This window comes from Mus caroli, unplaced genomic scaffold, assembly GCF_978045245.1.
Source record: "Mus caroli unplaced genomic scaffold, Mus_caroli_1 scaffold_1, whole genome shotgun sequence".
NCBI lineage: Eukaryota > Metazoa > Chordata > Mammalia > Rodentia > Muridae > Mus > Mus caroli.
This window is the reverse complement of record NW_028227256.1, coordinates 174,710,602-174,738,239: the sequence shown is the minus strand read 5'-3', so window position 1 is coordinate 174,738,239 and position 27,638 is coordinate 174,710,602. Positions and strand designations below refer to the sequence as shown.

The 27,638-nt window shown below is 40.1% G+C and overlaps 1 protein-coding gene across 6 annotated transcripts in view; it reads right to left on the bottom strand.

Moving 5' to 3' along the window:
- Sdccag8 (SHH signaling and ciliogenesis regulator SDCCAG8) overlaps positions 1–27,638 on the bottom strand; it is a 195,942-nt gene that overhangs the window by 89,579 nt on the left and 78,725 nt on the right. For all 6 annotated transcript variants that reach the window (XM_029481038.2, XM_021162638.3, XM_085843266.1 and 3 more), the window contains one exon: positions 13,256–13,398. In XM_029481038.2, the coding sequence (XP_029336898.1) occupies positions 13,256–13,398 (143 nt within the window). The remainder of the gene's footprint in view (positions 1–13,255; positions 13,399–27,638) is intronic.

Sequence of the window (27,638 nt, the reverse complement as noted above, 5' to 3'; positions counted from 1 at the left end):
CTCCACTGGCATCCTCTTACTGGTCACATAATACAGGAAACTTTTCAAACAGTGTGGGAGACAAAGGCTCACGTGAGCAGCACGCACAGTATGAGCAAAGATATTAATGAGGATGGAAGAAAGTTTAATTTTAAATTGTCCAAGAAAACAAGAAAGCCCTCTCTTCTTGCCCCCCCCCCCATTCGTTATCCCTATTTCAAGCTGTACCTCAGTGTGCAGGAGTCTGCCTGTAAGCAGGCTACTGAAGGCCACGGGAGCCAGGGCCACCCCAGCAGCGCAAGCTGACTCGGGTGTTTGTGGCTGACAAATGTGTATTTTCAAGCACTCTCCTCGCTGAAATAACGTGCTGGACTTCACAAAATGAACAGAGACTCCGAGCAAGAGAAAACAACCCCCAGCGTCTATCCTAACATTGCAGACTCCTGGGATATTACAGATGTCACCCAACACTGCATGTATTTGCTTCCCATATGTGAACAAAACTGAAGCATCATAAGATCAATTTGAATGGAATGTTAACCTTCACTTTATTTATTTATTTTTTTCTTTTCTTAGCTGACGACACAATTTTAGCATTATCACAACGGAGCTTCTGGCTTGAAAAAATTAAATTAATGGATGGGTTTTAAAAAGCTTGGAGACTTAAAAAAAAAACACAACAACTTTCAAATATCTACACTTGATGGTGCAAAGAGCCAAGATGAATATATTTCAATTGCAACTTCCAAACTAAACTCACAAATTACTACCATTATGCTAAGTGTTAGCTACCCCACTGTGCAGTTTTGCTTTGTGAATTTTTACCTTCCTCTATGAACACTTTTAGCCACGGATCGCACAGCCTTTCAATGTTTTCTGCCTTTTCCTTTAAATAAACTGGCTGTGGCTCCTTCCATCTGGCTCCCCTTCCGTCAGCAACCCTGCACCTGTTCACACCTCCTCTCCTGTTGGATTCCACTGAACATTTCCTCCTCTGCCAGGGCTATTCTGGCACTGGCAACCTTTCTGTCATTCAATCCATCTGTCAGAAGTGAACTTTGTTTACCGCAAGCTTCTGCTTCCTTCTTCAAGAAGCGAAGCCCCTCAAGGTCATTGTCGAGTGAACTGAAGTCCTCTCCTGCCAGCCAGCAGAAGAGGAAGTTCTGTTGTGTAATTCACTTGTGAAAATTACTTTTGGGTTCGGGAAGACAATAATTTGGAGTTAAAGTAGTAAAGACAGGGTGTTTTAATGATCGTTTGTAAAAGCAGACAGCTGATATGTATTTTCTTCATGTGTGTCTGCACTTCTCATTATATTGAGTAGGAACTATATGCATCAGAAGCAAAATAAAAGTTTTAAAGTGAAATCAAAATATCACAAACAAGCTTACACTATGTAAAAACTGCTCCATAGTGTGCAGCATTAACTCGAGGGGTAAATATTTTCACTAATGAATTAGCCAAGGGAGAAAGTATTCCAATTAAGAAATTTTACACTAAAAGGCTTAAAATGTGCAAACACGTACCATTTCGATATTAAGCTAAGGATTAGCACACAGCTCCATCACTGCTTTGAAAAACTTATAACCCAGAATATGCACATCAACCACACACATTTTAAATCTAACATTGAAAAGTAAGGTTCTGCTGAAATAAGAACAAAGTAGAGGCTGCCAAGTGAACGCACAATCCCCCTAAGGAGGTGTGAGCTGTCTGACAGACCAGCTCTGTGAACAGCAGCAACCACAGAAATGATGGGGACCGGACACTCAGTTGGATGATTGTTATCCTCAGCGACTGGATACTCGGTCTCACAAGACGAACAGAACCCGCTCAGGCTTAACTGCTTATTAGTAGCTTCAGATACTATTACTGTCCAGAAAAGAAAAAAAAAAAGCAGTGACTCTCTTCAAATTTATGAATTCAAATTTAAAAGGGGAGGCTTTCTTGTTTTTAGGTATGTAAGCAAAGCCTTGTCAGAAAGCGAGCCTAAGCATGGCATGATGGCGGTTAGTCAGGTGGCGACAGGGGACTGTGCAGGGTCACCTGGAGATTGAATCAGGTCTCAGACGCTGACGCTGACCAGCATTTTGCAAAGTTTTTATAAATTCCTTAAAAATTAAAGAATTAAATCTTTTCTTTTGAAAATTGAAAGCAGGTTTTAGTTTTTAACCAGTCAAGAAAACAGAGGGAATTTAAAATTTAAACCTGAGGGTTTTGATTGGTTAAATATGCACAATTTATAAAACAGATTTTTCTCAAAGCAGTTTTCCGGACATGTGAAGGAAAATCATTGTGTTGCTAAATACAAAGCCAAACAAAATTTGCAGCTTAAAATTTAACTGAAGGGATATTTTTAGCACCAATTCCCAATATATTACTAGCCCTAAATATATTATTTAAATCCTTCTTATGTAATATGCAATAATATTTAATATGTGGATTTTGAAAATATGAGCTCAAAGGGGAGTACTCTTTTCTTCTCTCTCTGAAATAGAATTTCTACATAGTTTCTGCTATATGTGGAGAAAATTTCAAAACTGCTGTGCCCAGCAAGCTTAATACCTTTCTGCACATTCTTTCTCTTTAGGGCGATCTGTGTTTGATGGGCGTTTGGTCAGTTGGATCTCTGCTGCTGAATGGCACTGTGTTGGTACTGGTAAGCAGACCCTTCCGTGGTGGAAGTGCTACATGAAAGAAGCAAACATTAGCAGAATGCTGGTCTAATAGAGGCTGCTTGCACTAGGTGAAGGGACCTTGCCCCTCAGAACACTGATTCAGAAAGACACGTAACCTTCTTTTGGACAGTGATAGGTAAGAACAGAGACAAGTGGGAAAGATCGCTGAGTACCACTGTAGCGTCACCCCAGGCACACACGGGCGCTTGGATGCTCCCATGCACGGCTCCCTTCTGTAAAAGCAAACGGCAAAGACGAGGGAGCAGCATCAGGGCTACTCTTGCAGAAGGACTCATTCAGGAACTCAGAGAATATTTGCCTGCCTAATACGCAATGTTTATTTTATCTTCGAAATAGAAGGAGTAGGAAGGAGAAAGTTTGATTTGATAACAACACCTTAGACATAAATTCTACAGGAAAAAAAAAAAGGCAGCACACTTATGTTGCCAGGTTGCAGTAGAGAAGAGGGAAGCCGTTTCTAAGGGCATTACTAGGTGAAGACGGAGCTGATGTCGTTCACATCTTTAATGCCAGTTTTCCTAAAACAGCATATGGGTGTAGGATGCAAGGTAAAACATTTAGCTCCTTAATAAAGAACTGATGTTAGCTTCTCTTCATTCTGAATGCGCCTGCCTAGCTGCTCTGCTTTTCTAAGAACTACACAGGCTGGAGACACTATCATTTTCCCCACTTTATTGATCTCTGACTGCCAATGTTATTTTGACAACAGAGGATATTCATTTTTCACCCTTTTTCTCAGTTACCTTTAGGCAAAACCTGCTTTGAGACATGAAAATATTGCAGTACTGTAGGACAAAGACCTGGGAGGTTTTCATAGACTTGATGAGAGAGAAGACGGGTTTGCAAGATTCTGTTTAAGAGTTAGAAGAGACTAAATGACAACTTTAAATCTGCCACAATCATTTACTAATGTGCTGCTATATCAAATAAGTCTGATTTTTTGACAGCACCAAATTAGATTTATTGCAGAAACTGCTGCATAAATAGCATATGGCTATGTTATACCACCTATTTCAAATCCTGGTAATGTTTCCCCCTCCCCCCTCCAAAATGAATAATTTGAGCCAAGCTATAAACCTTCTGGAAAAAAAAAAGAGAAAGGAAGATACAAGTTTGAAAACAGACGTAGGAGACCTGAATCTTGTTGTCAAAGGTATAGCATTTGGATAAATGTGCTGACCTATCTGGAATTATGGCTCTTCAATGCACAATTAAATTTAACAGGTTGGCTTCTCATTTTTGCACAGTAATTTGATTTTTGTTTTAAGGTTTGGGCTCTAAATTATGCTTAGATTTTGTTGTTTAGTCCACAATTACACGGAGCAAAAAGGACGAGCAAGTGGCTGTAAGTCAACCATAGCTTGAATTAGGTTATTAAGAATTATTAAGGAGAAACGCACATATCACCTGGTTGCTTTTAGTTTTCATTTGTGAGAAATCATACCAGGAAGTCTTTTCTAATTTTATGTATGGTCCTGATGCTGCAAACTGTGGATAAAATATAGAGAGCTATCACTTGGCGTGCTTCAGTGGAGAAGGGAACGGCAGAGCCACACATGCTGCAAAAATCAAAGTTCCACAGAAGCTGACATTGAAAACTCATGCAACGAATTCAGAGATGGGCAGTTCCTCCATTCCCAGTCTCTCTCCAACACCCAACCCCACCCCCAAGTTTGAGACACTCCAACTCAATTCTCCCTTTTGAACAAAAGTTTCAGTGCGTCCATCGATGGGAAAGGCATTGCAAGGTCTTCCCGCAGACCAATGGGCACACCGCTGCACACACCGTGGCACTGAGCTACCCCGCAGGCTCCCTCTCTGTGGTCAGTCTTCCCAGCTGCCCTATCTGTTACTGTCTGATTAGTTCTGCTAAGGAGCCCCTCCCCTGCCAGCTTTCAGTGCCATCTGTTCTACACAAGATGGCTGCTGCCCAGCAACCTAACACTGCCCTCCTACCTGGCACCCGGCTACCATCCTTACCCCAAAGTGCTAACACAGGTTCTCGCTGCTGGCAGAGTCAGGGTTTCATTACTACTACTTTGACAAGTGCAGGGTTGTTTGTAATTTCTCTTTTATCCTGATTTTGATTGTACAACCACCTCCCACTGATTCAGTTTGCTTCAGTTTTGTTGCTCACAGATTTCACTCTCCACATTAATCTCCCTCTGGCATGTTACTGCATCTGTTCCCTTTTTTATTATTAATTTTCAAATTCCCACCATTTTTGACAAAAAGGAGGTAATCTACACTCTGTTTCTGCCCATTTCATTTTCTTTAATTTGGAAGATAAGTATGAAAGCATGCCAAAGAAGTTAATTCTCCGTTAACAGTTTGTTTTCTGGCATCCCTAAGCCTTTGTATATGAAAGACAGATAGGATAAATGTTGACAGAATCACAGCAACAGAGTCGGACCGTTCCTGACTCTAATGAAAAGCAAGCACATAAAGCAACATCTAAGATGTTTTTAGTGCTAGGAGTCGTCTCCAGCACCGTGACTCCCTCTACTTTTACAGATAAATTTTTGTGAAAGTCTGTCTGGGTGCAGGATCAAAATGTGGGTTCCTCTACAGTTCTGACGTGGGCTTTCTTTTTGCTGCAGATGGATTTCATTATTCCTTATCAGGATTATCATCTTTTCTCGGCTGAAACATTGCAGACCAATTCAACCACTAAGGATTCTGAATAGATGTCTTCTTTCAGGGAGAGAAAGAACCCAAGTGCCAGCAGTGCTCACAGTAGAACTTAAGGAGCCCTGGGCTGCAACGCTGCTGCCATTAGCAAAGGACGATATCAGGAAGGAAAGGATGGCTTTCCCTCTAAAGACAAAGACTAAAGTTAGAAAAGAGGGAGTACTCTCTGTAGCCTTAATTTGTCAACCCTATAACCTTGCCAACAAGGGCTACCTAGAGTAATGGATCATGCCCCCAACTAGCCTCAAGTTTTCTAGACTGAACATTGTGGCAACTCATCATCATCCTCATCATCATTTTACATGAATTCATTTTAAAGCATTGAACAAGCAGAAGCACAGAAGCATAGCCCCTCTCTCTAATCTACAGAACTCCGTGTTAACATGATTTTACATATCCATGCATCCTCATCAAGACTCAGATATGATTTCTAGAAAATGAAGGGCAGTTGACAGAATAAGGACGTGTCTAAATCAAGGAGAGCCAGCCTACTGAAGCAAACTGAGTCAGCTTCCAGAAGGCAGGCAAGGACAACCTGCTTACCCACTAGGGACATGGTATTTTGTTTTTAGATGTCATGTCCAAGTAGAAGTGCAGTCATATAAAATTCCCCTTCTACCTCTGGGTCCATTCTTTGGGTCAGAAACAGGCTCCAGTAAAGACAACAATGTTTTCAAGGCTGACTTCTTAGAGTACCTTCTCTGGAGAAGGAATCCCCCCTGGACCTCAAAACCCAAGCAACCCATTTTTCTTTCCTTGTAAACTTCAGGACATGAGAAAGATACTCAGTTCTCTCCGAGGTGATGGAAGCATGCTGGAGGCTACACGGAGCCACTGTGGAACATAGACTTCACTTAGCTAGCCGTCTGCCTTACAGGCTGCTCCCAAATGTTGCTTTAACCTATTAGTACTTGCTCTGACCTGAAACTGACTGCATTCCACTCCCAACCCCAATTGCGGGCTTATATGGTCTAACTGTGAGCAGTGTGTTCCTCATGAGGCTGACTTCAGTCTGTGTCAGATCACAGAGGAGACTGAAACACTTCCCAGTCTCTTAAACCATCTTAAGAGTCTTAATAAACTTCACGTCTTGGATTTATCAATCAATGACTCACTGTGTAATAAGCACGTGGTTCTTAAATAAAAAAGGAGTGCTGTCTAACAACTGACCTACTAAACAAAGCCATGAAGGAGGGAGGAGGTGGGTGAGAAGAAATTAAACACCATTAAGCTGATGACCTGTTTCCTTCCCTCCGTGTATCTTACAGTAGTATGGAGGACAGAACTTTCTTTTAGAAACGCTGACTTGGGAACATTATTCTACCACATGCTGCTGCCTTCCCCCTTCTATTTTCATTGAACTTGATGCTCCTTGTTGTTGAGTCAGGCAAGCGGTGTGGGCAATACGCTCTTGGTTTCCTCTGGGCTTCTTCAGGAGATGAGTTGGCTGCCGCTGCCGCCATGCTCCAGGCTGTGGGCCTGTGTGGCAGGGGAGAGGAGAGCACCCCCAGCGTCGATGTTCATTGCACACACATTTGGGTGGTGCAGAACTGAGAGTAGCGAGCCAGGGAACATTGAGCAGAACCTGCAGACACACATTTGCTGGCAGCCTCTCACTCAAGTCTCTCTGCCCAGGGCCACTCTGAGACCAGGGTGTCTCGCCTGTCAGACAGGTGGAGAGACCACGCATAGGCAGTGTGGGGTCCACCAGAGCAAAATGGAATGCCTCTGTTTTCCTGGCTCCTTGACAGCCTACTTTCCCTGATACTGGGTGGGGGAGGAAAAGAGGATGCAATTTATAACAGCACCAAGGCCATCTATTTTGAGCCTTGAAGATGTTGGTTGCACATATATTCATTTAAAATTATTTTTGACACGTTCTCTGCTTAATTTATTCATGAAAGGAGTACAAGAGGGGGAAAATGAGCTTAACTTTTAAATGGAAACTTTAGGCTAAAAATTCTTGAATAAAACGCAAGAGGAAAAAAACTGAAGTTAACCATGCAATATAAAGAAATACATTGATGCTAAGTGTCTTCTTCAAATGAGCCCAGTGGGGCTCAGGGCTGGGACCTAAGCTATTTGATAAATGCTATTCTTTTTCCTTTTTCCCCTTAATAGAAAAGAGCAGAGGTAAATTTATGTTAAACACCTGATGCCAAGCTTGGTGTTGGGGGACTGGAAATAAAGAGAGGGCTTGGTTCTGGCCACCAAGCTTAGATTTTACAACCCTCAAAATCTACCTAGCTCTAAACTATGGGTTTTTAATTTTTTTTTTATACTTTTGTGTGTGTGAGTGTGACTGTGGCATCTACTGGCCAACTTCAAACCCTCCTTTTCTTTCCTTTCCTCATTGTAATTCCAAGCTTCCCCTTATAAGACTCCTCTTCTTCATCTATTAAGGGATGTTCTCAATCTAACTCTACGTTAGCACTGAGACACAGAGTATCTCAAACTTCTTGTACTCAACCAGATTTCTTTGAGCTCCTGCTCATCTGTAAATCACTAGTTTTGTAAAAATGCAATACACTAAATATATATGCACATTAATTGAACTGCTTATCAACTGTTTAAAAATGATACCCACTCCAGTTTTAAAAAGCTGACTCATTACCAGTTGTGGCCATTTAAATGTACATAGGTGCTATGGGTATGTGTAGCTCAGTGGTCACTGTGTACATAGCATGCATAAGGCCAGGCCGGGAATTCAATCCCTAATGCAAAGTAAGAAAAGAAGGGCGGAGGAAGTAGAAATGAAATGTGTCTATACATAGCTATATTGGTTTCTATACTGACACAGTGTTTATGTTTCTCACGTCATAGACTAGCAGCAAGCAGACACTGCTATACGGAACCAGACAGTGTGCGGCACATGCTCACTGCACTCTTGACTTCTTGCTACTTGCAGTCAGAGCTCATTTTCTAAAGTAAACAACCAAGCAACTTTAAGGAATTGGCCATGCCTCTTTCGATTTATATTGGCAATGGGCAATATCAGGCTCAGATTAACATGAACAGAGAACTTCTCTTTGTTCCCTCTTCCCACTCCAAACTACTTCTCAGGCAAAGGAAAAAATTCGTGATCATATTTTAAAACTGACAGGGACAATGGAGCAGACACCCACCTGCTCTTTCTTTACCCAGGGTCCTTCACACCTTGCCCCCTAGTGATATAACTTCCGCTTGGCAAAGTGTGACTTTCCCCTGGGCTGCAGAACACCATATCCCAAAGGCATGCATGTGCATCTAGACACAATTCGCTTCTAAGGGAGTAATCATGGAAATGAAGATTTTAAAAGTGAAGTTTGGGAAGTCATACTTTTGAAATTTGAAATCAAAGGCATCTCCTTTGTCTTCAGTTTCAGAATGAAGGATTTGATCTGTGAGAGAGAAAAGTCTGAGCAAATGAGCTATCCTGAGCCAAGACGAGCTCTGCCATGGATGGTTCACTCTGGCACCACAATGGTGCTGGTGCCAGTCACCAGTCCTAGAACGAGGAGAGCCAGCTGCACTTGCACAGTTTCTTCCTCTGAGGATTTCTAAGAACTCAGCAAGTCTTGACCCATGCTGGTAGATTGAGCAGTCAAACTAAGTCAAGAAAGCATTTGTAGCAGTTATTATCTGGATGCTGAACATCAGTCACTTCGGCTTCTAGAATGCTCTAGAAAGAAATTCGTAATCACCTTTTGTTCCAGTAAACCTGTCCATGACAGCAGGATAGTCTTGTGACTTCTCTGCTGTACCTTTTTTCAATTTTAAAACGATTTAAAAGCTCAACCTGCTATCAATTTAGGTCAGAGATCAGATCTTCCCATATGGGTCATAAAAGTAGGTCAGAGCAAAATGATCATTTATTAGTATCTCACTTAGACTGTTGCTCTGAGAATCCTTTGAAAAATTACTTATGCAAAAGGGGACATAAGGACTTTCATGACAGACACACCGATAAAATCCGGAGCCTGCAGGTCTTATGATAGGCACATCTCCCATTAGTACTTAGGGCAATTCAGGTCCAAGCTGATGACCTGTTTCCTTCCCTCCGTGTATCTTACAGTAGTATGGAGGGCAGAACTTTCTTTTAGAAACGCTGACTTGGGAACATTATTCTACCACATGCTGCTGCCTTCCCCCTTCTATTTTCATTGAACTTGATGCTCCTTGTTGTTGAGTCAGGCAAGCGGTGTGGGCAATACGCTCCCATTAAGTACTTAGGGCAATTCAGGTCAAAGGCTTCCTACAGGAACTTCCCTCCAAGTCAGATGTGAGGAAAGGAAACAGAACTTAAAAGAGGGTATGTTAATAAGTATGACAGTTATGTAGAAGAGCGCCCACCACTGTGAGTAGCTAGTAAGTCACACAAACATTCAGAAATGTTTGTTTTAGAGTTTTGTTTCAAATTACCCTGACACATATACACACACACACACAGAAAAATCATATGGAAGGATTCAAATCTTGTAGTTCCATAGATTTTTGGATTTATTAAAATTAAATATGTACAGGGATTTCGACTTTTCTCCTTCCTCTTGGTAAAAATCAAGTCTAAGAGAATGATAGTTTCATTATGAACAATTTAAATGGCCAATAAAGGGCTAATAGAAATGGCCCTGAGAAGACTCAACTGTTGTAATGGATATTCATATTGGTATATGAAGGATCAGTGAATACTTATTTCTTTTTCTTTTAAATATTTATTTATTTATTATATGTAAGTACACTGTAGTTGTCTTCAGATACTCCAGAATATGGAGGCAGATTTCATTACGGATGGTTGTGAGCCACCATGTGGTTTCTGGGATTTGAACTCAGGGCCTTCAGAAGAGCAGTCGGTGCTCTTAACCACTGAGTCATCTCACCAGCCCCAAACACTTATTTCTATTACAAATTAGCATTACTGTTTTTCTCAGTTGTCTTTTTGGGAACAATCACATTTATCCATTTCCCTAGTAATTTACATAGACTTACAGCCTAATGAATAAGTTCAAAATCTGTTTCTATAACATATCAGTTGACTGACCTTAGATGACTCATTTTATTTCTCCATAAACTGGGAAATCAGGAGTCTATATCTAATGAAGTTCCCACAAGGACAGCATAGCTGGCCTTCTGGCCAGTTCCTGGAGCGCAGCACTGGTGCTCAGTGAGTGCCAGTCTCTAGTGTTAACTTTATTCTAAAGCTATTATGGGAATCATGACACCAAACAGAAACTAAAATGAATATACTCTTAACCCTTAGAAGAGATTACCCTAAAGGGGGATGGAGAAATCAAGAGAAAGGAGTTCTCTGTTCTACAAGGAGTCACTGGCAAGGCTGCAGCAGGGAAATTAGGATTCAGGGAGATGCTGAAAAGAAGATAAGGCTACAGTTAGGCTAAAGGAAGCCTCTGAGGTGTTTACTTGTAGAGAGTTGTGAAAGGAGAAGAGAGCCCACCACTGTAAAGGTCCCTGCATCTGGCTGCATCTGACTGGAAATCAGCAGTGAGGTTTAGTGGGGAGGAAGTAAGTGGGAAGGCCAGAGTCTGCCAGAATGAGCTACTATCCACACGGAGTGAGTGGACCTTGGTGATGGTCCGTCCAATGGACAGCTTGGAGAGCAAGATGGCAGTCAAGATGCTATAGATTTGACTCATTATTTCATCAGCATCTTATAACATGTCTTCATATTTATTTTTAAGATTTGGCTAGAATGTATTGCTCAGAATGTTGGAGAGTGAATGGGGAATGCTTACTTGCAGAGTGGTTCTGGACTTCAGCTGCCGACCTACACTAAAATGAAAGAAAGATGTCCTATTCCCATTTACACTCCTGGGTAGACCAAATGGATAAAGAATGAAGGAAAGGCGGGGGTAAAAACTGTGTGTATATATATATGAAACTCAGCCCAACAGCTAAGTTTGAATTTCAATATAAAAGAGTGATGTGTCTTGTTCCCTTGAGTTTTAATTGTCATCTTTAAATTTATGATTTTGGTTTTTTTTAATCAAACATGAACATAAATGAAGCATAAAATGCTTATGAAAAGTACTACACTTAAAAGTAGTCAATTAAGCTTTAGTTCTAGAAAGTGGGCTTGCATTTTTGTAGAATTTGTGTAAGTGAAGCACAGCAGAAGAGGCTTCCCAGGGAAGCAGGCACAGTCTTTTCTCTTAGGAACAAAGGACTTAGTTAGCACGCGTGCACTGCAGCAGTGACGGCATCTCAATACACTCTCCTTGCGGGAGTTGGTCTTGTCAAGCGGTACAGACAGACAGTGCAGGGGACTCTACAGACTTTGACTCCAGAAATTAACTCCGAACAAGAGAGAATGCAAAGGGACAAAAACAGCATTAATATTCATCCACCAGAGCTAGGTCACACCGAGACATTAAATGCTTCCCACTTCTGTAGTTTAGTAGTGCTTAGCACACAAATGGTTGCTTCTCAATAGAAGTCTGACAGGAAAGGAAAACTAGCAACATTATCACGATGAAACTAAAGTTTCACATTCGTAGGAGTAAATAGCCACAGGAACTGGGCTAATCGTGTGTTCTCAGTGCCATAGTGACAACGCTCTGAATGTGCACTAAAAGAGCAGCTATTATTCTGCAATATTAAGCATTTTTCCTCATAAAAGTGTTTCATCTGGTGGGGTTTTCCCTTGGGATCATACATGTCTAAGTGCTTTCTTTTCTCTCTTCCCTTTTGCTCTCTCCTCTCTTGCTGCTTAAATCAGAAGGTGTCAAACCATTTGGAAGATTATCATAACAAAATGTTTTTAACAAAGTTTGATTTTAACAGAACTGGAGGCATCTTAGCACTAACCCAAAACTTTGGGAGGTTCACCAACCTCTAGGATATTTTTTTCTCCAAATGCAGGCTGTTAGAGTAGTGCGTTTCTCCATCTGTCATCAGACCGTGCTCAGAATTACATTGTCATATTTAATGCAGAAGGGATCATTCCCCTTTCATAGTTTAAATTCAACATAGGATTGTAATCGGAAGACTAGTGTTTTCCTATTTTGTAAATTAAATTAAATATCATAAACTTAGGTATATGTAGACAAATTTCCTTCTACAACCTGAGGAGACACTCTGAGAACCGAACAAGCTCAGAGCTTGACGTTAAACTGAAGGCTGCCCTGGGCGCATGCTAAGAAGACTCCCGAGTGCTGAGTCTGCTTCTCTGGCTGAAGTCCTCTTTCTGTGTACATTTATATGTGTGCATATGTATGCACACATGCAAGTGCATGTGTTTCTAATTCACCAAACTCCCAGTGCTTACAACCTAGGGTCCTGTTTTAATTTTGAGTGATCTATATGCTTACTGAAGTTCACAACGATGCTGAGTGCGCCACAGCACATAGCTCATGATGAAAGCATTACAATTAGAAACCTCACTGCAGTAAACGTGCTCATAATGTTCGGAAAGCAAGCAGTCCCGATCAGCTTCATGTCTAATTTCAAAGCTCCTTCGGAAACACATTCCTCATTTTTTTTATCAATTCCATCTCAGTCTGCTGTTAGCATATCTCTTCCTTTTGTCTCTTTCACCACTGACAGAACCTGCTTATTTTCATAAATATATTTCCTCATGGTCTTTCTTCAACATTTTTTATTAGATATAGAATTAGTGGTGGTAGTGGCAGAAATGTCATTTGCTTCTATCGATAAGGAACCACTGAAACATTTGAGCACTGCAGACAAACGCTTTTGTAATACACCAGTGAGTCCCTGCCACACTCGTCATTCACGAGTCTGGCTGTTTTGCTTGCCACATCTCCACTTTCCGTAATATGCCTGAAAGCTGTGTGTGAATTGAATGACTAAGAGTAACAACTGTTGGGAGCCTGTGGCAGAGCCCGGTGGGCCGCGCTGGGTGCTGAGTGTGTAACGTGATTAGGGCATACCTGGTGAGGTGCAGTTGGCGCTCGGCCTCGCCCAGCAGCTCTGTGACTCGCAGGCACTCCTGTCTGGCCCGAGCTGCCTTCTGCTGCTCCTGTTCCACATGCTGCTCGCTTTCGCTCAGTTCTAGTCTCAACTTCTCTATTTCCTTAGGCAGACAGAGGGAGAAAAAGAACCCATATTAAACATATACACTTGAACTCAAAACTAGTTCCCTTTCATTTCTTCCACAAATCTTAATACAATAAAAACAATTAGAAAATGTAGACTAGCTTAAGTTCCATGACAAAGAAAAAAATCACAACTACAAGTGAACATACATGAAGTAACTATGGATTGTGAGAAGTCTGATTGAAAACATGAAACAACTGAACGTGAGTCATGGAAATGATTGATAATCTACTTTCATGCAAAGGCTTGTTCTTTTTAAAGAGTAACAGCACTTCCTTTACAATGTAATATATCATTTAAGAGATATGATCAGATACAGGCAGTGATCAATATATGACATTTTTACTTAAAAAGACAGATTTACAGTTTTGTTTGGATGCCATAGAAACCAAATTAAAGGTTAAAACAATTTGTTTCTAAGAAAATATGAAGTGCTAGAAAGGCATTAGCATGCTGTCTAATAGTATTTATAAACAATTTAGGGACAGACTCAGCAAGAGGACCGCCAGCCTGCGCGCGTGAGACTTCAGAGCTTACACACTAGCACCTGTACTGACAGGTGGGCAGAGCACGCCAACATTTCCAAGGCATAGATAGATATACATGTAGGAATGTGAACAGTAGCTTACTATTTGGTTTGAGGAAGAAACTCCTTATCTTACCAATACTCAAATGTTTCAAAGCAAAAATAACTTATACTGTACATATTTTGGATAGTTTGTACATTAAAGTAAAAATATTCATCACAGCGCATCTATGATATTTAAGCAAACCAAAGGAGTTGGAGATGAACAAAATGGACTATAAAAACAAGAAAAACTAAAGGCATATTTTCAACTTCATACACAATAGACAAGAAGCAAATTTGCTATACAAATGAAGTATGCTTTCATTGATCAGACAATTTAAGCGCAGTATTACACATGTTTAAAATGTTTTGGTGTCATTTACCAATATTCTGAGTGACCTCCAGCTACATTCCATGCATCAACTAAGATAATGCAGATGACTCATTTCTTTCTTATATTTATAATGCTATCTTCAGTTTATCCTCTCAAAAATTATATATTACAATAATATGATAAAGTAACTTGCTATAAGTTCTCAAATATTATTTTATTTTTTAAAAATCCATACACTTATAGGTACATTACTTTCATGTAGAGTAGGGTTTTTTTTTTATCTTTCAGATTGGAATACCAAAAAAACCCATTTATTTTTTAAAAATATTTTAAGTTATTAAAGTTAATACTGACATTTTTGCAATCTTACAATGAAATATAGCAAAAGATGTGAAACATAATAGGAAAGTCCTATTTATTTTATTTGCTTAGAATTTATGAAATTAAGTAAGTCTAGAAGTGGAGTTATGTGTTGGCATTAAAACTTCAAAACTTCACTCAATATTTGCTTTTACATCATGCTATTTATAAAAATCTGTGCTAAATATGAGCAACCCAGAGACTTGCCATCCTTTCTTGATCCAGCAGGTAAGAATCCATGTGGTAGATGAGACACATACATGGCGACAACTAAAACACAGCATGCACACACCCAAAAACACAGCATGCACACACACCCAAAACACAGCATGCACACACCCAAAAACCAAATAAACAAAAGCAGCAAGTGAGCTACAGAGAAAGCACACGTATCATAAAGCAGATAGGTTAGCAAGGGCAGGAAAAGTGGAGAGAATGAAGCCACCAAAACCCCATGGCTGAGACAGGATCACGGCATCAGAGACATGGGCTGCAGGTCATAATTTCTTATGGTTAGCAGGAGACAATGGTTTAAACAAGCAATTTGAGATGCTTAATTTTAAAAATTAGATCAATGTGTATGATCAACTTTAGGCAGCAAGGAATGAAAGATGAGAAATCCTGAACAGATAGCAGCAATATTCCAGACAGGAGAAGTAGAGAGACGTACAACAGAGATATAAGAGACAAATGGTGGCTGTGTAGAAAAAAGGAGATGTTGCTGGTTGAGGAGATACTGCGGTGAATAATCAATGTACTTGTGATGCCAACCTGAAAACCTGGGTGAAATCCCTAGACCCCATGTAAAAGCCAGGCCTGAAGGTGTCACCCTGTAACCCCAGAGCTTAGGGGACAGAAGGTTTCTAGGAGTTTACTGGCCAGCCAGTCTAGTCTACTTGACAAGCTTCAGGTTAGGAGAGAGCCTGTCTCAGAACATGAGGTGAGGAGCAATGGTGCAAAATACCTAACATTGACCTCTGACCCAGACACATACACACACGTGCGCACACAGAGACCAAACAGATACACTAGTATATTTCACTAAAAGGATACAAAGAAGTGACAGAAAGAAAACAAATCCCAAACTTCCTTTAGAATAGATTCACTTGGTAAGCATTCCCCAACAACAACACATGCACTTTATACCATTTTAACTTGACAGCAGCTGTTTTCATATCCTTACATAGTAAAACAGCTACACTAAAACTCAGTTAACCTATGGCAAAGAACACAGTTTCCAGAGCCCACACAGTCAGAGTTTTAGCACTTTCTGCCTCTGTGACCTTAGACAAGTCACTCAACTCTTCAAACCAAAAGTCAAAGTGATGACTGGAGCTAGCTCATGAGACTGTGGTGAAGACCAGAAACAATGAGATCAGCAAAGAATAACCTGGCAGAGGTCACGTGGCTGTCCCTAAGCACTCCTGATTGGGGGCTGAGGGTCTAGCTCAAAGTAAAGCACATGCCTAGGACATGTGAAGCCCCGGGTTTGAATCCCAGCACCACTAAGCAACAAAGCAATTCAATCCAACAAACCTCCCCTCTCCTATAAAAGCACTATCTTGGTATAAACCAAATAAAAATTTATCTATTCTGATTTCAAAATGCAAAATTCCTTTTTGTTAGGAAGATGGAAAACGGCAGCCTACTTTTGATTATGTGTGCCAGCAAAGGAGCTCACTGGGACAGATAATCAAAACCAACAAATAATCTCACCAGCTGGATGGAGGTTCAACACTTAGCTCTCTGAGTCAGGAAAACCTGCCATGGCACCAACTCCAACAGTTAGAAGAGAAATCTCTTGCCAGAAATGCCATGCTCCCACTGGCAGGATAACCCTGCGCCTCACCCAACTAGGTCAGCGCTGTTTCCTGGCTGTAGATTAGTGGCTCAGGGATGGAAGACCAGTGGTGGTCATAGGCCAAATGTACATTCCTCTCAAAGCACACTATTAACCTGATGTCCGCAGTGCAGTCTGACACAGCCATCTTTTGGCCAGCTGGGTTACAGGAGGCCCACATAGCTTTACACCTCACCAACAGGCATTCCTCAAATCATAACCAAGAGCTGGAAGAGGAGCTCACTGTAGAACCTAGCATGTGCTCAGCGGAGACACTATTCTCTGAAACAAAAGAATAAAATAAAACAAAAAGGAAATCGTGACTACAGTAACCGGAAGGACAAAAAGTAGAAGCTGCTATGAACGGCTATTTTGAACCTCTGGCTATAGGGGTCACAGGCCTTAGGGGAGAAGTCACTACTGCTATTCTGCTAAATTGGAACATTATTAAGTCTCCTAATGGTTACCTTTATTTTTATTTCTTTTAGAAAGGTGTCTGAGTATTTTGTTTGTATGTCTACCTGGTGACTACAGAGGAACAAAGACATCTGATCCTGTACAACTGGAGTTATATGTGGGTGCTGGGAACTGAACTCATGTCCTCTCCACGAGCTCTTAACAGCTGAGTCATCTCTGTAGCTTCTATATTCATATTTTAAATAGCATATTACTATGTCTTGATTTATAATATAAGAAATTAGCTGTCATCTCCTTGCTAGGCAACATTAGTAGCTGGCATGTAGCTACAGTCCTAGCTACTTAGGAAGCTGAGGCAGGAGGACCACTCATATGTAGGAATTCTGATAGCCTATACATCACTCTAAAGATCCAACTCAAACCCTCAGATAAGTTTAGCTATGAATCAGTGTTCATTACTCATACATTAGTGATTGATTACACCATAATAAATTTTCCTCTACTGAGACAAGCATTATTTTTTAGTTAATTTTCTTCATTAGTGTCTTATTTATTTGGGGATTAATAGCCTCGTATTGTATATGGGGAGCATAGCTTGCTTGCTTCTGAGCTGGGTCTCACTGTGTTGTAAAGGCTGGCTTCAAATTCTAAGATGCAAAGGATCCTCCCTACCTCTAGCACATAAATACCCGGGGATAAGAGTGTATGACTTCACTCTGGTTGCCCACTTAAAATAATTTATTTCTCTAAGTAACTGATATGTCTCCATAAGTATTAAACATTAATTGTCAAATAGTCAACTAATAACATTTTTGAATACTGAAATATCAAATTATATATTTTAACTTACTTCTGACCCTTTTACCTGTCTTATATCAATTCTTTATGCCAACCCTAATGCACCTTAAGAGGTGCTTGTTGGTCAGGCATAGTAGAATATGTGGTTAGTCTGAGCACTCTATAAAGTCAAGGCCAGCAAGGCTCCCCTCCTCTCAATAAAGAGTTACTACTTTTCCTAAGACAGGAAACTTAAAAACACAACTGTGTGTGTGTGTGTGTGTGTGTGTGTGTGTGTGTGTGTGTGTCCTTAGACAGCTGCTTACAGATAAACTGGAGGTTTGTCTGTGCATGACAACCCCCTACTTTGAAGACTCTCTTCCCTCAGAACAGTAGAGAATCTGCGCTGTCATCTTAAGGATTGTTAGGACACCACTGAAGAGTCTATCTGATTTCTAATAATTGCTCTGGAATTTGCTTTTTCTTTTCCTGGAAACTTACAGCACTGTTTCCCAGTCACTTTGCAGTTTAATGAGAGCATAACCTCAGAGAATACATTTTCATTCTTTGTGTCCTTGTGTGCAGAGACCCCTTTCAATAGGGAGGCTTGTCTAAGGTTTGGCTTTTAGTTTGGTGACACTACCTTGAATGGCTATTTTAAATGTTTTAATGCCAGACACTTTGTGTTTTCTAGATAGCCCTTGCACCATCACTGACCATGCTATTGACTGAACAGGTTACCTAAATTACTAATATCTTCTCCCCAGAGTCTAGCACCTGGAGTTACCTCTCTATGGAAATTAAGAAAACAGTATGTTGTGTCTTTATTCCTGTCCATTAGTTCCTGCATTCCCTTACACTTTTACATAACATCTATTTTTATTTTTTATATAAAATATCTGTTAGAAAGTACAGTGTTAGCACCATTTGTTGAAAATGCTGTCTTTCTTCCACTGGATGTTTTTAGCTCCCTTGTCGAAGATCAAGTGACCATAGGTGTGTGGGTTCATTTCTGGGTCTTCAATTCTATTCCATTGGTCTATTTGTCTGTCACTATACCAGTACCATGCAGTTTTTATCACAATTGCTCTGTAGTAGAGCTTTAGGTCCGGCATGGTGATTCCACCAGAGGTTCTTTTATCCTTGAGAAGAGTTTTTGCTATCCTAGGTTTTTTGTTATTCCAGATGAATTTGCAGATTGCACTTTCTAATTCGTTGAAGAATTGATTTGGAATTTTGATGGGGATTGCATTGAATCTGTAGATTGCTTTTGGCAAGATAGCCATTTTTACAATGTTGATCCTGCCAATCCATGAGCATGGGAGATCTTTCCATCTTCTGAGATCTTCTATAATTTCTTTCTTCAGAGACTTGAAGTTTTTATTATACAGATCTTTCACTTCCTTAGTTAGAGTCACGCCAAGATATTTTATATTATTTGTGACTATTGAGAAGGGTGTTGTTTCCCTAATTTCTTTCTCAGCCTGTTTATTCTTTGTGTAGAGAAAGGCCATTGATTTGTTTGAGTTAATTTTATATCCAGCTACTTCACCGAAGCTGTTTATCAGGCTTAGGAGTTCTCTGGTGGAATTTTTAGGGTCACTTATATATACTATCATATCATCTGCAAAATGGTGCTGGCACAACTGGTTGTTAACATGTAGAAGAATGCGAATCGATCCATTCCTATCTCCTTGTACTAAGGTCAAGTCTAAGTGGATCAAGGAACTTCACATAAAACCAGAGACACTGAAACTTATAGAGGAGAAAGTGGGGAAAAGCCTTGAAGATATGGGCACAGGGGAAAAATTCCTGAATAGAACAGTAATGGCTTGTGCTGTAAGATCGAGAATTGACAAGTGGGACCTCATGAAACTACAAAGCTTCTGCAAGGCTAAAGACACCATCAATAAGACAAAAAAACCACCAACAGATTGGGAAAGGATCTTCACCTATCCTAAATCAGATAAGGGACTAATATCCAATATATATAAAGAACTCAAGAAGGTGGACTCCAGAAAGTCAAATAACCCCATTAAAAAATGGGGCTCAGAACTGAACAAAGAATTCTCACCTGAGGAATACCGAATGGCAGAGAAACACCTGAAAAAATGTTCAACATCCTTAATCATCAGGGAAATGCAAATCAAAACAACCCTGAGATTCCACCTCACACCAGTCAGAATGGCTAAGATCAAAAATTCAGGTGACAGCAGATGCTGGCGAGGATGTGGAGAAAGAGGAACACTCCTCCATTGTTGGTGGGATTGCAAGCTTGTACAACCACTCTGGAAATCAGTCTGGAGGTTCCTCAGAAAATTGGACATAGTACTACCGGAGGATCCAGCAATACCTCTCCTGGGCATATATCCAGAAGATGTCCCAACCGGTAAAAAGGACACATGCTCCACTATGTTCATAGCAGCCCTATTTATAATAGCCAGAAGCTGGAAAGAACCCAGATGTCCCTCAACAGAGGAATGGATACAGAAATTATGGTACATTTACACAATGGAGTACTACTCAGCTATTAAAAAGAATGAATTTATGAAATTCCTAGCCAAATGGATGGACCTGGAGGGCATCATCTTGAGTGAAGTAACACAATCACAAAAGAACTCACACAATATGTATTCACTGATAAGTGGATATTAGCCCAAAACTTAGGATACCCAAGATATGAGATACAATTTGCTAAACGCATGAAACTCAAGAAGAATGAAGACCAAAGTGTGGACACTGTGCCCCTTCTTAGAATTGGGAACAAAACACCCAGGGAAGGAGTTACAGAGACAAAGTTCGTAGCTGTGATGAAAGGATGGACCATTTAGAGACTGCCGTATCCAGGGATCTATCCCATAATCAGCTTCTAAACGCTGACACCATTGCATACACTAGCAAGATTTTGCTGAAAGGACCCAAATATAGCTGTCTCTTGTGAGACGATGCCGGGGCCTAGCAAACACAGGAATGGATGTTCACAGTCAGCTATTGGATGTATCACAGGGCCCCCAATGGAGAAGCTAGAGAAAGTACCCAAGGAGCTAAAGGGATCTGCAACCCTATTGTTGGAACAACATGATGTACTAACCAGAACCCCGGAGCTCTTGTCTCTAGCTGCATATGTATCGAAAGATGGCCTAGTCGGCCATCAATGGAAAGAGAGGCCCATTGGACTTGCAAACTTTATATGCCCCAATATAGGGGAATGCCAGGGCCAAAAGAATGGGAATGGGTGGGTAGGGAAGTGGGGGGCGCTATGGGGGACTTTTGGGATAGCATTGGAAATGTAATTGAGGAAAATATGTAATAAAAATATTAAAAATCAAAAAAAAAAAGAAAGTACAGTGTTTCATAGATTCTCTTATGTTCATTATCCATACCTCCTCAGTTTCACCCAGGTTTATTAAAGGCTACTTTTCTAAAATGAAGACCGAGAGGGGAACCTATAAAGGAAGAGGTTCATTTGGGTTATGGTTGCGGAGCCTGGGAGCTCAGGACTGGCAGCTGTGTGCAAAGGGAAGCGCAGGCTCATACAGCACAGAGAACACAACTGCAGCCTTGCTTTACAAGACTTCTCATGTGCATATCAAGTCTAGTCCGTGATCATAGGAGCTCAGGGAAGAGGCAAGGCCTCCAAACCCAAACACCTCCACTTTCTCCACACTCACCCCTCCCCAAACTGTCATGTAGACAACTAAGACTTTAAAACATAAGTTTTGGGGGCAGATTTAAGACACAGGCAGATTCCTTTTTGTTTCTGTTCTTGTTTTCTCCCGTCTGTCTGTTTTAGCCCCTCTATTGTAGTGTAGGCAGTGAGTGAACGCACAGATGTGATGAGGCTTGGATAACACAGTATTTTATTATGTACTGTTGATCCCCTCCCCACTGACAGGAGGATATACTAGATGTCCCCAACAGCTCTGAACTTAACCACGTGACTTCATTTACCAATGGTATCTTAATATAAGCACAAATTGTTTGGTTTTATCTTCATGCTGTGATGATTCTCTGTGAAAAAGGCAAAACAAACAAACAAACAAAAATCCACAAGCAAAAAAACCAAAAAGCCATTATCTAGTGTTGCTGCTGCTGCCCTGTCAGTCTGAACCATACAGAGAATATACATGAAGACAAACAAAAACCAGACTGTGGCCAGACAAGCCACAGTCTGACGCAGCCACCCCAGTGCTGTCCAGATCAGCCAGGCCTCAGCTGCCTAGCACTTATGAACATAAGTATTTGTGGTCATCGCTATGAGCCTCTGAGCTTTGTCAAAGAAAACATCCTTGACTTTAAAGGAATAAGGACTAATAAACTATATATTATTTTGGAATTTCATTTGAACTTTGAAGTTGCTATATAAAACACATAAGACAGAAATCTCTGTACAGAGAAGAAACTGAGGATTAACAAAGACATGTTTAGGTGTTAAGAAGTATACTGGGGTCTTAACACAAACTGGTACTTTGTCTCCAAAAACCCTATCACAGACTATGAAGTAACCTTCAAAACATTTCTACCAAGATCAATAAACATCAATTTGGTATCAATTCATAAACACACACACTGTATTTTAAAAACATGAATAAATGTAACAGTAATCTCATGAAGGAATTGTAACCTTCACATATAAGATACATGTTCATATTTTCAATTTTTAATTCTTATTCTCTTTAAAGAATTCTTCTTGTGACCTCATAAAATTAGTTTTACAGTCTTGTAACTTTAAAAATGAAGATGTACTATATTAGTAATTTTTAAATTACATAGATTAAGAACTAATAGAGAGTTTCATTAAGAAAATTCCTATTGTATATTTCTCACAAATTTTAGGAGAAAAATACAAAAAGGTTATATTGCCTTAAACCCAAAGAATAATTTTCCTGGAAAGCAAATGAAGCAGACAGAGCTTATTAAGCCTGCTCCCAAATATTATTGAATTTAAAATTACTTTGCAGCTGGGGATGCTAGAACACTCTGGTCCTCCCAGCACTTAGGAGGGTATGTATATCTCAGGGCTACAGAATAGACTCAGCTAGCCAGGATTACAGAAACTCTGTCTCAAATGTTCTTAAGTGCCCTGTCATCTTTAATATAGGGTGACTTCTTTGTGTTACAGAAGGTAAAATGGAATAAAAGGACCAAAATACAAGAGAGTAGGGAGACTAGAATTTTAAAATCCTTGCACAACCAGAAGGAAGAGCACGTGGTTTTGAGGCTGACATAATTTGACAATGTCAATTTGTGATTTGGAAAGCAGTGGTCAAATTAATACAGCATGTTTTGAAAAGGAAAGCAGTGCATGATGCTGAATGGTAAGGCAGAACCATCTGTCGGATAACGTACGGATAAGGACAGACTTGCTGGCCACTCAATAGTGACCAATCTACAGTCGAAAGAACTTACCCTGATAGGATCGATTTCATCCACCTGTAATGCATGCTGTCTAGAGAGAATCTAAAGCTCTGCTGGGTAAAAGGCAGAACAGGATCATTTGTGTGTAATAATGAATGATGTTGTAGGTTTGTGGTCACAGCTACATTCCAAACAGCAAGGCATAAAATGTCTTCATTATCACAGAAGGTTCTAGTGACAGTACCAGAGTTGAGCAAAGAACAATGTATTTTTAAGACCTCCTGAGGAAATGAGTCTATGTGAGTGAAAGGATAAGTGGCCCCTGAATCGTTTTGGAAAGGACTCACAACGGTGCCTTTCACTGCAGCAGATACAGAGGTTTGCTAAGCCCATTCTAGGGATCCTCTTCACAGCTACTGTCGGTGGTGGCATGTAACACTGGTTCACATGTTTTTATTGTATGCCTGAGAACAACACTGATACCATATGTCCAGGCACTGCTTTAGCATTCTGTATTTTAAAATTTCGTTTTGTGTTCATGACAACCTTGTAAAAATAAGCATTCTATTTCTGTTTCACAGGTGAGAAGACTGAAGCACACAGATGTTAAGGAACTTATAGAGGATTATATAGTGTGAAGCTAGGATGAAAAATGGGTTAGACTGATTTCAAGTCTCAATCTTTCTATTATACCACTCTGCCTCTCTAAACACGTGATAAAAGGGGTTGTTCTTCCCGGTCTCAGCAATGTAAGTAGTTTAGTTTACTCCAGACAAAATATCAGGTCATTTATAAACTCTACATTTTTTTTCTTTAAAATTTGTTGCATTTTTACCCCTAATTCTGTCATGTACTTTCATTATCCTAAAAGTTTTAAACATAACAATCTTCCAGGTATGGTACACTTATAGATTCACATTGTAACCACCACAGGCAGAAAGATCTTGAATGTAGTATTGTTAAAAATAAAGGAACATTAAGATAAACTAGATGAGGTAAATTTTCAAAGGGGATGTGATTTTGAAAAGCTATGAAAGAAAAAAGAAGTAATAATTTTTTTCCAATGATGCATGGCCAAGAGTAGTTAATGTTTTGTGAACATGACTAAGAGTGAGCAGGATCACAGATGGGAATGGATAAGGATTGCCCAAAAGTGTAGACTAAAATGAGGTAGCATTAGACAAGATGATTCTGAGGCGAGAGATGATTCAGCTGAGAAAGGGTTAACTCTTCCAATTTTGAAAAAAAAAAAAAGGGGGGGGGTGAAACAAATGAAGAATCCATAACAGGACTGTGTATGTCCTTATTGTTGATAACACCATTCATCAAGAGGAGTTTTGTTTAGTTTTACAGAATCAGGTATGAGTGCCCTCCCTGTGATAGCTTTAAGTCCAGTCTGACAGCTGTTGGTTGGACATATCTTGCCAGAGCAGTCATTACTGTTTGCAAGACATTGACAGCTCTTTGTGTCCCAATGTAGTTAGCACCTTCTCACACTATGAGAGGTAGGTTGGGGGAGGGGCATCCAGGTTGATACCAGCTTGATTTCTCCCTATCCTGTGACAAAAGTATGCAGAGTGTCTTATTCTCAAGTTTTGGCAGCCATCCAAGAACAACAACAACAATATCCTGGTTTTGTTTGGGTGTGTGTGTGTGGGGGGGGTCTTAGAAGCCAACAACTCCAAAGTAGCTATACCACAACAGGCACCAGGTTTTTGGTAGTCTATGGACTTGGGGGGCATCATACCCCATATTAGAGGCCCTAGTCCCTAGGAAACATCCTACTATCATTTTGCTAAATTGATATGGTATCTAATTGCCACTTAAAAACATATCTTTATATACACAGATCAGCGCATCCCTCATCCCTCAACAAAGAGGATTCTTTGCAATGGATGGAGGCTACTACAGAGAGTCACAAGTAGTACAGAGAATAAGTGTTTATGGAATGTTCGGCCCCAGAATGAGGGATCTGTAACACAACCTCAATACTCAACTCTTATGGAACATCAAGGAAGAGGAAGCAGAAAGGATGTGAGAGCCAGATGACCAGGTGAACTGCTGTGAAAATGTATCTTCTGAACACGCAAGGATGCTACACTCATGACCACACAGCAGCTGTGGTTGCTGAACAAGGCCTGCCCCAGGTCCCACCAGTCTGCATCCCAGTGTGGATGTGGGAAGAGCTCGCTAGGCACCACCCCTAGTTGAGGGCTGAGGAAGGAAGAATCAGTTTTGTTCAGGGATGAGCTCGCTAATAGGCTGTCCATGCCTAAGTGGTTAGCCCTACTCTCCTCATGGGCATACAGGCAACAATGACAGACCTTGGTAGAATTTTTATATAAAATTATATATCATCATCATCATCATTATTATTATACTATTATAGAAGATAAGGAAATGAATTTAACAGGGACATATGGGGAACATTGGAAGAGTTGGAGGGGAGAAGAGATGAATATAATCAAAATGAAATGTACGTGTGTATGAAAAAATGTGGAGATTTTAAATTCTTAGAATCAGGTTTTCATTGTTTGAATATAAGCAACTGCTTTGAAAGCTGAGTTATAAAAAGACAACTGCCACTCACAGTGATGGTAAGAACCCACCACTTCAGAAGTACACCTGTCTGCAACCTGCCCGGGATGGATCATCCATTTTCTACCTGGAAAGTCCTCAGTTTCTGGAGTTGAGTGTCAGTACCTTGTAATGGATGCAATCCCACATAATATTCTAATTTCATTCATTTTGGTGAGGACTGCTGTAAGACATGGCACACACCAGTCTGCTGAGTGTGTCCATCCATAGCACATGCACACCTCCCATGATACAAGCATCTCACAATACTAAATGTAATGTCATCAAAGAAATAAGGCTAACTGTCACATAAAACCAGCTCCATACAAAAACCAACTGGTTTATCTGTTTCTCTCTGAATAAAGAACAACCTATCCCAACAGTAGTAGAAAGAGTATATAAAAATTTGAGAAAGGGTAAGTGTGCTAGTTAGTTGTTTTTGGGGGGCTTGTGGGGCAACTAGATACACACTGAAAGGCATCTGTGAAAAAAAGAACCTCATTTTAAAAAATCCCGCCCCGCCCCACAGACCTGCCTATAGACCAATTTGACTAATGACTGATGTAGGAAGCTTCAGCCCACTGTGGTAGGCACCACCTCTATGCAGATGGTCCTAGAAACCTAAGCAAAGCAAACAAGCCATGGTGGGGAAGGGGGGGGCAGACGGGGGAAGGAGTAGGGAGCTACTAAGCCCTATTTCTCCATGACACCTACTTTATTTCCTGCCTCCAGGTTCGTGCCTTGGGTTTCTTCCATGACTTCCCTTCATGATAGACTAAGATGTAAGCTGACATAAAACCTTTCCTCTCCAGGTTGCTTTTGGTCATGGTGTTTGATTACAGCAGCATAAAGCAAACTAAGTCCGTATGAATGTTTGCAGTCTGAAAGGAAAATGTGGCACTAGACACAAAAATAAATATGTGCAAGTCTATCTAGACTACTAAATAAGGAGCAACTTAGATTTTTCAAGATTAAGTTTGGTAATATAAAATTTTCCCTTCTTAAAATGACAAGCCACTGTAATGAAGCACATTGAGTTTATTTTAGTAAATATATTTCAATAGCCCATCCTGGCACACTGGAAGAGGTCAGTAATATTAACTATGTTAAATAGAAAAAATCTTCATTCTTGTCATCTGTGAAGATCTTTGAATTTTCCACCATAAATATCCAGGGTCTGTTGTAACTGCCAAGATAACAGCTTCTTAAACTCCCCAGCCTAGCTGAGTGACACCCAACACTTCAAGAATTACTGAGTTTAACACTTCAGCAAGTAAAAATGCCCTCAGTTGGCACCAGGGCATCCAGGGCATCCAGGGCAGTATTTCTCTATTTTGTTTTGTTCATGGCTAGATTATAAGATCTTTGTTCACAAAGTTAATAAACTTCAAACACTCTGGATCTTTGGCCATTTCTTATTTTATACAGTATCCTATCTCACATTGACTACCACAGTCTTATGGAGTTGTCTGTGAAGAAACATAACTAAAAAGATTAACTCTGCTTTGTGCTTATAAATAAAATATCCATATTAGAATGCTCAACAACAACAACAATAAAAAGAGCTCAAAACATGAGTTTCTTACTTTCTAGAAAGAATTTCTTAGCAATATATTCAATATTCCAATTTAATAGGGAAATCATTTTCCATTTAAAATGCTAACATATAAAATTAACTTTATATGCATGTTTTACATATAATATCTAAATATAGACATATATTTAAAATATATGTATATTATAAATTATAATACATTACATATGTATGTATGTATGTATATAATACATTCCAATTGACTTTATGCTATTTAATGAACTAGTGCCTGAAGAGTGTTAGTTTCTAAGAGAAAGACTGGCATGGTGAGTTATACTTGTAGGCAGGAGCCAGCCAGGCTATGCAGTAAGTTCAAGACCAGCCTGAGCTGCATGAAATCTTGTTTTAAGGAATGTAAAACAAACAAAAGAATAAGAGGAGCCAAGAAGAAA